This window comes from Microtus pennsylvanicus, chromosome 1, assembly GCF_037038515.1.
Source record: "Microtus pennsylvanicus isolate mMicPen1 chromosome 1, mMicPen1.hap1, whole genome shotgun sequence".
Taxonomy (NCBI): domain Eukaryota; kingdom Metazoa; phylum Chordata; class Mammalia; order Rodentia; family Cricetidae; genus Microtus; species Microtus pennsylvanicus.
The window spans coordinates 99,019,227-99,031,571 of NC_134579.1; the positions used below are offsets into that span (position 1 = coordinate 99,019,227).

Sequence of the window (12,345 nt, forward strand, 5' to 3'; positions counted from 1 at the left end):
AAACTGGTTTTCTTCTTTAATGTACTATGTTATTGTAAAAGGAAAAATACATTTCCACAGTCCCTTGGGCTAGAGAACACACTTCCAATGATTGAACTGTAGTGAGGGTAGTATTTTGAGACTGTACTTCCTGTTTGGATGCTGTGGAAACAGATTTGCAGGTAGAGGATCTGATTCAGTGGCTCTTTATGAGGCTGAGACTCAACATTGGACTGATGCAGGTGACCCCGTATTACTGAAAGCTTTTGGGGTATGAAAGACATAACCAAAATAGATCTTCAGATTTTAATTTTTTAATTAAAATATTACTTCCTTTCCTTTTTTTTTCTCCTCAAGCCTCCAATTCTAATGCCACACATTTTTCCCCAAATTTAGCAAGGAGTACTTTAACAATTTTTATTAATATAGAAATAAAAAAATCATATAAATACAATGTGCTGAGTTTTGTCTAGCCCTCTTGTATTTGTTTCTGGGCTGACCATTTAGTATTGGATAAACAATCATGGACTCATCCCTGGGGAAAACTAATTATCTCTCTCTCAGCTGTTGTTATCTATCTGTATCTCTTGAACTAAAGTGGGTTTTCATGAGATTTTACCCAGCTATGTTGGAATGTCAGCTGTTATTGGGACAATTTAGGTCTTGTTTAGGCATTTGTGCTGTTGAGAATGCATGGTTGTGGCTTTCCTGTCATAGACGGAATGTACAATAATTCGGTATTTTCTTTATGCATATACTCCATGATTTTAGAAAGCTCCTCAGACTGATACTTTTAAAGTACATGTCTATGTCTCGTTGCAATTTAACAGGATGCCTTCTCTGCTTAAATGACCCAGTCAACATTTCAAAGACAAGTCTCTCCCTCTGTGCTTCTCCTTAGACTGTAAAGCAGCCTTTATTACCTTTATGGTACTTCACATCTTTCAAATTCTGGGAGTTCATCATCAGCTGAAGAAAATCCACTCGGTGCTTACAAGAGACAGAAATATCAAAGTCAGAAGTTGCAATGTTAAGTCAAAAATGAATATGAAATGGAGACCTTAAATTCTTTTATGAATAATGACTTATTTAAGGCCTGTCTATGGTTAAGTTTGCCTAAATCACTGGTTACAAAAACTGTTAAATACAGATTTTGGAGAACAAGAAGTCTATTATACTCTAGTATCATGCTCCCATGTCCAACACCTTGTCTCGGGGCTTTTCCTCATTCTGAGCATCTGACGTTACTGATGACAGACCACGGACTGGATGCTTGCCAGTTTCATTTTCTGTCATATGCATTTGTTAGCAAAAAGTCCTGAATATCAACCTGTAGTTTACTTAACATATTCTTAAATAATATCCCATATTTTTTGATGGCTGTTTCTGAAGCTCATTGTTGGATTTTATGTGATAATGTGCAAATATTCCAAATATCCAGAGTAATAAAAATTTGATTAGATACTGATTCTTTGGCATCTTACTGACAGTAACTTTCTGCCATGTACTGGTCTCATTAGGCAAAACTGTGTTATTCAAGTGGTACTCTCAATGCTCAAAGAAATTGCCCAACTTGATGGCAAGCCACTACACAGATTAAACAGAATGAATTCATCAAATATCTTAATGAAATTTTCCATAGGGAATTTTTGACATGTGACAGAATTGCCTTGAAATTGAAGTAAATTTTTTATACATTTTACCTCCTGGTTATCTTTTAGCCGATCATTTTTTACTTTATTCACAAAATTTCGTAAAAAACTTGTAGCATCACTAGGAAGATTGCAGATATTTAACTTTTCATACAGTCCTTTAAGAAATGGAAAGAGTGCTATAGAGAAAAAGAAATACCATGATGAAAATGTTAACTTAACCTATTGGCAGTTACTTTATTCATCAATGTTAAAAACTGTATAATTAAAAAAAAATAATCAAATCATGTGACAGAAACAAAATTGGCAGACACAAGCTAAAAAATAAATCGTAATATATTTATTATATATATATATATCTTATCACACCTTAATATGTTAAATTTAAATAAATTTATTTATCTTATATCCTGTCTGCAGTGTCTTCTCATTCCTCTCCTCTCAATACAGCATCCCACCCCTGTTCACATCCCTCAATCTGTTCCACCTTCTTTTCTGTTTAAAAGGGCAGGTCTCCCATGACTGTCAACAAAACAAGGCATATAAAGTTGCAGTAAGACTAAGCACCTCCCCATACATTAAAGCTGGGCAAAGTGACCCAGTATGAGGAGTAGGTTCCCAAAAGTGAGTAAAAGTGTTGGAGACAGCCTTTGTTCCTACTGATAGGAGTTCCACAAGAGGATCATGCAACACAACTGTAACATACATGCAGAGTGCCTAGATCAGTCCCATACAGGCTTTCTCATTGGCAGTTCAGTCCCTGTGAGCCCATATGAGCCCAGGTTATTTGATTCTGTGAGTTTTCTTGTAATGTTCTTGACTCCTTTGTCTCCTATCATCCTTTTCTCCCTATTCTTCAGGATTACTTGGGCAGGAGAGTAAGACCACGCAAATATTGCCTAGAGTGTCAGGACCTACAGACCTAAGATAGAATCAAACATAACAGGAGAAAAAAATATCTTTGTCAGTGTAAAGAAGTTGAAGTCTTAATAAAAACATGTATACAAAAATACATTTTCTCCACAGAAATTTAGTATGGACTTCTACTAAAATATTTAGAAAAAACCAAAACCAATTCTTCACAGATGTCCAAAACTTACAAAATTACAGAAAGATTCAGAATTCATTTTAAAGGCTAATACTATCTTCTTAGTCATACCAGAATATGTCATGCAAAGTAAAATTGTATCAAATGTGACTTATACATAATATTGGAGACTTCATCAATAAAATACTTTCGCCTTGATGCATGCTATCCAAAGAGGTACAAATAGAATAAAATCAAGCTGCACACAAGCACTTTGAATGAAATAATCTGAAAATTAAGAACAGGGTCTCAATGTTCAGGGAATTCTCTTAACTTGATAAAAAATTGTCTATGAAAACAAAGAGTTTACACAGAAATTTACAGAGAAAATATTTCCCATTGAGTAAAAATAGAGACCATGATAGCTTGTTTTCTTTATCTTCACCACTCCTCAGTAACTATAACCAAAAAGCAGGTTTGTATGTCTACCAGGGTACAGCATCAATATACAAGGATACACAAGCTGCAACCATGAGATCTGGCACAGTCAGTATTACATCCCTCTGAGTGCTGAGGGGGAGAATCACATTCTTGAGGAGCATACTAAATTACTAAATATAATCTGGAATAAAATAAACAAAAATTTCATTGTTGGTGGTGAGATAAGCAGCATTAGGTATGCTAGCCAAGCATGGTACCACAAAGTTTCATCCCTGGGTCCTGTGTTTGAAGAAGAATCTTGCTCTTAGGCTTAGTAGGTCAAGAATTACAATCATCCTGCCTCTATATCATTACCTCAGGAATTCAATGCATTCACCAATACAACTGACACAAAAACTGCTCCTTTACTTAATTGTATGCATATTTAATGGAACAAAACAAGCCCAATGTGAAATTAGCAAAAAAAACACCATTCACAAAATCATTAAAACATAGTCATAGCCCCCACTACACACTCATCCTCCTGGTACCCATAACCTTCATTAGGCTGAGCCAGGAAACATCTTGATGATGAAACTCAACATCAAATATATTCTGGAGCAGGACTTAGTGAAGAGAATAATGCAGAGGGTCCTCCTTTGATGAGCTAACCTGATATTCTGACCAGGATATTTTCTTATCTCAATTTTTCCACAGTCTTACTCTCCACTACAGCTATTCCTTATTTTTCACCATGTCCAATGCCAATATAGATTCCTGCTTTTCTCACTTTTATGTTATATGATTTTTTTGCTCAACAAACCTTTTTCTATAACCTTTCTTCCTTTTTAGAACATAGACTGGTCTCGTTCCCAGTATCTCTGTGACTCAGCTTTCTGAGAGATGAGACCGTTTTATATGATATGAGTGCACAGCTTTCACCTTCTGATTCCAGTCTACATTTAAACAAAATTTCCACATCTTTCCTCATCTCTTTCTTGTATCTATCTTTTTCTTTCTATATATTCATACATCCTCTATTTCCTACTAGGAAACATTCAACTAACTAGTCCCTAGTTCCTCCAAAGTTTACTTCTTACTTTTCTTTCCTTTTTTCTCACTTATAGTACAAATAGCTAAATAGTAGAGAGAGAATTGAGTATGCCTTAGTTGCTAAAACATTTGGAACTTAAAGACTTTCTAAAGATAGCTTCTTAATTAACCACTAATATATTTTTATGGCAGTCTTACTGATGGATAACAACTCATGTTAAAGACATTGATCAACTGACTGAGAATGACTCAGTGGAGATCGTGGAGCCCTGAACACAAGGCTAACAGGAGAAAACTCATCTCAACCCTACTCATAGCTAGACTTCCTTTAACACAAAACACTCCTACTGAAGGAAGAAAGATGCTATGAATTAAATCAACAAGAAACTTCTGAAACCTATGAACACCTGATTTTTGACAAAGGAGCTAAAAGTATACAATGGAAGAAAGAAAGCATCTTCAACAAATGGTGCTGGCACAACTGGATGTCAACCTGTAGAAGAATGAAAATAGATCCATATCTATCACCATGCACAAAACTCAAGTCCAAATGGATTAAAGACCTCAATATCAATCTGAACACACTGAACCTGATAGAAGAGAAAGTGAGAAGTTCTCTACAACACATGGACACAGGAAACCACTTCCTACGTATAAACCCAGTAGCACAGACAATAAGGGCAACATTTAATAAATGGGAACTCCTAAAACTAAGAAGCTTCTGTAAAGCAAATGAAACTGTCATTAAGACAAAAAGGCAACCTACTGACTGGGAGAAGATGTTCACCAACCCTGCAACAGACAAAGGTCTGATCTCCAAAATATATAAAGAACTCAAGAAACTAGACTTTAAAATGCTAATTAACCCAATTAAAAAATGAAACACTAAACTGAACAGAGAATTCTCAAGAGAAGTTCAAATGGCCAAAAGACACTTATGGTCCAGTTCAACCTCCTTAGCAATCAGGGAAATGCAAATCAAAACAATTTTGAGATACCATCTTACTCCTATCAGAATGGCTAAAATCAAAAACACCAATGATAGCCTTTGCACAATGGGATATGGAGTAAGTGGAACACACATTCATTGCTGGTGGGAATGTGAACTTGTACAACCACTTTGGAAATAAGTGTGGTGGTTTCTCAGGAAATTCTGGATCAACCTACCCCAGGATCCAGCAATACCTCTCTTGGAAATATATCCAAGAGATACCCTATCATACTAGAAAAGCATTTGTTCAACTGTGTTCATAGCAGCATTATTTATAATAGCCAGAACCTTGAAACAACCTGGATGCCCCTCAATAGAAGAATGGATAAAGAAAGTGTGGAATATGTACTCATTAGAGTACTACTCAGTGGCAAAAAAACAATGACATTGTGAATTTTGCATGCAAATGGATGGAAATAGAAAACACTATCCTGAGTGAGGTAACCCAGACCCAAAAAGATGAATATGGTATGTACTCAGTCATAAGTGGATTCTAGCCATAAATAAAGGACATTGAGCCATTAATTCGTGATCCTAGAGAAGCTAAATAAGAATCTAAATAAAGAAAAACATAGTTATTTTCCTGGAAATTGGAAGGAGACAAGATTGCCAGGCAAACATTGGAAACTTCGGGTTGGGGGTGAGTGGGGTTAAGGGGAGATGGGGAGAAAAAAGTGAGAAGGGGAGGATGGGGAGAGCTTGGAGGAATGGGACAGTAGGAATGAAGGAAGGGTGGTTATGAGAGCAGGGAAGTATATATCTTAATTAAGAGAGCCATTTTAGGGTTGGCAAGAGACTTGACTCTAGAGGTGTTCCCAAGTGTCCATGGACATGTCCCCAGATAGTTCCGTGGGCAGCTGAAGAGAGGGAGCCTAAAATGGTTCTATCCTATAGCCATACTGATGAGTATCTTGCATATCACCATCTGATGATGGATGGAGATAGAGACAGAGACCCACAATGGAGCACTGGACTGAGCTCCTAAAGTCCAAATGAGGAGCAGAAGGAGGGAGAACATGAGCAAGGAAGTCAGGACCGCGAGGGTGCGTCCACCTACTGAGACGGTGTGGCTGATCTAATGGGAGCTCACCAAAGCCAGCTGGACTGGGATTGATGGAGCATGTGATCAAACCGGAATCTCTGAACATGGGGAACAATGAGGGCTGAATGAGAAGCCTAGGACAATGGGACTGGGCTTTGATCCTACTGCACGTATTGTCATTGTGGGAGCCTAGTCTGTTAGGATGCTCACCTTCCTATTCCTAGGTGGATGGGTGAGGACCTTGGACTTCCCACAGGGCAGGGAACCCTGACTGCTCATTGGAGTGGAGAGGGAGGGGGAGGGGGGGAGAAATGGGAGGAGGTGGAAATTTTTAATAAAATAAAAAAATATGCATCAAAAAAAGAAAACTTCTGATGCAAACTTAGATGGAAATATCTCAGCAGTATAGCACTAGTAAGTTGAAAAACCAAACCAATTTTCCTTCAATAATTATTAAGCTAATAGCAACTCTTAAGAAGATAAGCAGACATAACTCCAGATTAGAAATCAAAATGATTATTCATTTTTTTTCAAAAAATTCAAATGACACATGCCTATCTTCTGAATACTACCAAGAAAATACTAAATGCAGAAAGAATTAAGGAAATTGAGGCAACATATTAAAATAAAATTTCACAAAAAAATTGAATACAGAAGGGAGACAAACAATGAGATGATGACAGAAATGAAAAATTTAATAACTCAAATATAAGATTCAGTGGAAAACATCAAAGAAAAATGAGTAATATATGAGAAAAGATGAGGACTGAGAGACAAAACAGAAGAATAGGACCATTCAGTTATGGTTAGTGATCAGTTTGATCAAGAGGGTAGGTAAAACTTGTGAAGGCTTTTGGGAGATCAATAAAAAGTCTATGAGTTTCAGCATAGAGAAATGAAAACATCTTCATGTCAAAGTCATATAACATATTCCCAATAAGAACATAGAAGAAAACTTTCCAAACCTAAGAAAGACATTTCCATGTAGATACAAAAGTGTAGGGAGAACATCACATAGACAAGAGCAGAGAAGAAACATCCTATGTTGTATTAAAGGTAAAAGCTCACAACACACAGAATTAAAAAAGTGTACTGAAACAAGCAAGAGGGAAGCAAAGTAGATACATCAGTGTCACAGCTGAATTCTCAGTGCAAATCATGTAAGATCAGAGGGATTAGAAAGATGTATTTCAGCCTATGAAAATCAAGACCTGCTGAAAAAATATTAACATACCAACAAACTATTTATGATAATCAAAGAAGAAAGAAAAATCATTTGGGATAAGTCAGGCTAAATGATTTTAGCCATGTTACAGAACTCACTGGAAGGAATATTTCATCCTGAAGAAAAATATAAACACATTCAAGAGTCTTGAGGGGAAAAACAACACTAAGGCAGTTGTTAAGGAAAAGACAATAAAGAAAATATAGACAGAAGGAAATCAGCAATGTAACAAGAAATAAATTACATTCATTTCAATTTCATTCCAATGATGGAAGGATGGTTCAGTACATGTAAATGTATAAATATAAATTCTGACATAAACGGGCTCAAGGCAGGAATCATAGATTTTTTTCATATGTAACAACTCCACATTAAACATGCACCAAAACTGATAAAAGCATGTGTAATATGCAAGGATAAAGGAGGATATTGGGTCAGAACATTCAATAGATGTAGTAATAAGAGCAGCGGGGCTGCGTCCCCAGCACCCCGGCAGCCTGGCTAGCTTATGCCCGAAATAACAACACACAAACTGTATTCATTTAATCACTGCTTGGCCCATTAGCTCTAGCCCTTACTGGCTAATTCTGATATCCCGATCAACCCATTTCTTTTTTTTTTGGGGGGGGGTTTTTTTTTTGTTTTGTTTTGTTTTGTTTTTCGAGACAGGGTTTCTCTGTGGTTTTGGAGCCTGTCCTGGAATTAGCTCTTGTAGACCAGGCTGGTCTCGAACTCACAGACATCGCCCGCCTCTGCCTCCCGAGTGCTGGGATTAAAGGCATGCGCCACCACTGCCCGGCCATTTCTAATAAACTGTAGCACCGGTCTTACCGGGAAGATTCAGCATGTCTGACCTGGCGGCTTGCTCCATCTTGTCTGCTTCAGAGAGCAGGGCTATCACGTCTACCTGGGAGAGGGGAGCTGTCAAGTCTGAGCTCACTTCCTCTTCCTCCCAGCATTCTGTTCTGTTTACTCCACCCACCTATGTTTTAACCTATTGGGGCCAAGGCAGTTGATTTAACCAATGACCTTCCTCCATCAAATAGAGACATGGGATAGAATATAGTGTAGTGTAGTTTGTACCAGTGTATGTGTGTGTGTGTGTGTGTGTGTGTGTGTGTATGCGTGTGTGTGTATGCCATGAATATTTTTACTTTATATGCTAGCTAAAAGAAATTAGAATATTGATAGACTTTTAAAAAATACCCTACAGAGCTATAGCGAAAAACCAAAATGTTAAATGCTTTCTGGTATTTTTCACAAAGGAAAACTGGGGTTGTTGATGGAATTCACCTTTATTCCAAAGATGGGATAGAGACTTCTACACTCACTGTTAAAATAAATGTACTGCTATCTGTAACGAAAAACAGAAACATTTGAAGCAAATCACATTAAATTAAATTTCATTCAAGAGATAGAGGAATGAATTAATGTATATAAATATAAGTCATGAGTTTAGTAGATTAAAGACAAAAATGCCATGATCATCCAAGGCATTTCATAAAATATAAAGTATGTGGCAGTGATGGAGAACCACATGTGTTATGAAAATACAATGGGTGATAAGAGAACCAGATCATATGGGAGTGGAAGCTAGATGGGGGAGGCAAGGGTGTCTGTATATACTATGAGAAATATTTTTGCTTTATATGTTTATTAAAATATGTTTAATATCTTAATATAGTTGAAAAACAACCTACATACCTGTAGAGAAAAGCAATGGATTGAAAATGCCAAATGTTAAAAGCTTTTTGGTGTTTCTCACAAAGGGATCCTGGGGATTGTTGATGGAATCCACTTCCACTCCAAACGAGGTGCTAGTGATCACATCCATGCTGTAGGCTCCAAAGATCCTGAGTCAAGAAACAGGAGTTAGCATGTGACCCACGCAGGCCCTGTCTTGAGCTCATAAAGCATGCAAACTACTCAAACTCTTGGAGACTGTGATACCCTGGAAGAAGTCATCCTGTGTGATATAGGAACTAAGGATGTTTCTGAGAAAAATATTAAAATAGACTCACCAAGTTTTTAGTACATTAGAGTTATTCATTGTTTGTATTCAGTATGCTCAGGACAGCCTAAGATTAACACTTTGATGTCATCATAAGATAACAGGGTTTTCTACATTCTCCATTTTTGGAACTTTCTTGCTTTAAGTTTGATGGAGATGTGGGAGAAGATTTTTTTCTTATGGATATTTTTCTATGTACCTCAACAAAAACTATGATTTTAGATTGTTCAATGTTACAATCTGTAACACTCTTAGCCAAACCAATTCCTGAGAATGTTCCACAAACACTCTCCTCCCACAGTTCCCAATCTCCACAACTGTAGCTGTCCTAAGATTATGTTCTTTCTAAGATATATAATTTGTCTTCCGGAATATGCAGGATTACAACACTTAATCTAATATTGTCTCATGTACACACAGTGGGGGGTGAGACTGTGTTAACCAAGGTAATTTTAGAGTTTATCTTTCTCAAATAGTTCATAGCTGTGTAACATTGCACCCCACATTTACTCTAGCTCTGGGTTAATTCAACATGGGGAATATTGTTTTGGAATAATCAATACAGGGAATATTAGTTACCTGGCAGACTGGGGAAATCTCAAGATGTGTCAAATAGGCCCCAGAAAATGCATTCAGCACTACTCACTCTTTCATGTTAACAGGCCTGCCTTCCTCTGCCTTCTGACCAATGTGTTTCACCAGTGCATCTCCATAATGTTGGATAATGGGGAACATCTAATCACAAAGACAACACAGTCTGTTGTTAATGTAAGATTCTGAGTCCCAATACAACTAGGCTTTCGAAATGATGAAAGGCCAGTCATATATCCTAATGGTCTGTGTAAGACCTAGAAAGAACAAAAGTCACTGTGAAGAATATTATGCTCAAAGGACTGTGACGACTATGATATTACTCTACCTGTCCTCAGACGCAGTCTTATACATTTACAGTGAAAAGTCCTCCGTTTTCTTACCTCCTTCAGTTTTCCACTGGAGAAGGCTGGAGACAACAACGTTCGCATTCTCTTCCATTCTTCATTCTGACACCTAATGATACTACTTTTCATAAATCCACCTGGACCAAGAGACTACAATACAAATAAAATATATTTCCCTCCATGAGATTGGTTACAAAACATGTATAAAACAGTCACTACTTCTTTAATAGATACTGACCATCTTCCTGGTAGCAAGTTTTATGCTTAATTTTCAATAAATATTCATCAAAGGAGAATCAAACTAGGGACAGAGAGAAGGCTCAGCTGTTAGGAGCATATGCTGCTCTTGCAGAAGACCTGAGGTCGGCTCCCAGCATCATGTCAGGTGGCTTAAAACTGCCTGCAGTTCCATATCATAGGGATCAAACATGTTCTTCTGGCTTTTGTGTCCATTGCACTCATGTTAACAGGCCCATACACAGACATACATATATGCAAATAATTAAAATAATATCTTAAAAAACTTAGAGTCAAGATGAACTGCTAGAGACATGAGAACAGCCACATTCTCGGTCTTAGAAGGCTATTGCAATCTAAAAATCTCAAGTCTCAAATTACCTACAAAAGAACTGCATAAGCTATGACCCAGGAACACTACACTATTGGGAAGGAAAGACTCATGTGGTCCTTTCTTTGAGGATTTATAAAGAAGTAATGATTGTTAGGGAAGGAAGAAACATTTCATTTATTAGTGAATACATAGACAAGATGCTGTGTTCCTGCAAACACCTTTCAGTGTACATGCTATTGAAAAATATCCCTTATTATAGTCATTGAGTCACCAAAACCTTTTAAAAATCATCTTAATAGAAGGAAGAATAGTTTGGAATAAGAAGGCAAACAGCAAAAGTGGTAGAAGAAAATATTATGTTATAGTAAATAATTATAAGCAAAATACATTATATATGGAAATATTATGCTAGCATGTTTCATATTTATTACAACAATGCTATAATGAGCCTATCACACACACACACACACACACACACACACACACACACACACACACATATATATATATATGAACAAAACTGAAAACATAGAAATATGTAAAAATTACCATCACTAAAAAAGAAAAATCATGGTTGTGTTGGGAGACAGGCCATCCCAAGCTTTCTTTGAGGTCCTAATATAAAGAAAATGGGCATTGATGTTCAAGATTGAGACTTTGTCTTGATGGATTTTTTGTGATGGTATGAAATGCCCTTCTCCATTTATTCTGATTGATTTCAGTTGAAGTATATTTTGTTAGATAATAGGATAGCTATTTCTGCTTGTTTCTTGGGTACATTTGATCAGAAAATCCTTTCCCAACCCTTTATTCTGAGCTAATGTCTGTATTTGTGGTTGAGGTATTTTTCTTATATACAGCAGAATGATGGGTTTTGTTTTCGTATCCATTTTTTAGCCTGTGCCTTTTTATATGTAAATCGAGTCCATTGATATTAAGAGATATTAACAAACAGTGATTGCTAATTCCTGTAATTTTTTCAGTGGTAGTGTTTATGCATTTCCCTTCTTCAGGATTTGCTGGTGTGAGGTTATCTGTTGCCTGTGTTTTTAAGGGCTTGGTTAGCTTCCTTGGGTTGGACTTTTTCTTATAGTACTTTCTGTAGGGGCTGGATTTGGGGATAGGTATTGTTTAATTTTGGTTTTCCCATGAAATATCTTGTTTTCTCCATCAATGGTGGTTGAAACCTTTATTGGATATAGAATGGGCTAGAATCCGTGGTCTCTTAGTGTCTGCAACAATCTGTCCAGGACATTCTGGGTTTCAGAGAGTCCATTGAGAAGTTGAGTATAATTTTGATAAGTGTGACTACAAGGACAATTGATCAGCTATGTTCATAATAGTATTATTTATAACAGCTGGGTCAGACTGTGGAGTCATTGTCAGTGAGACCAGGTTTTATCCCTACTGCTTTTACGGTCTTTTTGGGAACCCAT

The 12,345-nt window shown here is 36.8% G+C and overlaps 1 protein-coding gene across 3 annotated transcripts in view; it reads right to left on the reverse strand.

Annotated features, from left to right (window-relative positions):
• LOC142851557 (cytochrome P450 3A6-like) overlaps positions 1 to 12,345 on the reverse strand; it is a 132,305-nt gene that overhangs the window by 11,807 nt on the left and 108,153 nt on the right. For 2 of the 3 annotated variants that reach the window (XM_075975325.1, XM_075975345.1), the window contains 5 exons: positions 10,375 to 10,488; positions 10,047 to 10,135; positions 9,094 to 9,242; positions 1,683 to 1,810; positions 903 to 969 (listed from right to left, as the gene is read on the reverse strand). In XM_075975325.1, coding sequence (XP_075831440.1) covers positions 903 to 969; positions 1,683 to 1,810; positions 9,094 to 9,242; positions 10,047 to 10,135; positions 10,375 to 10,488 — 547 coding nt within the window. The remainder of the gene's footprint in view (positions 1 to 902; positions 970 to 1,682; positions 1,811 to 9,093; positions 9,243 to 10,046; positions 10,136 to 10,374; positions 10,489 to 12,345) is intronic. The other variant, XM_075975336.1, reaches the window with a different exon arrangement.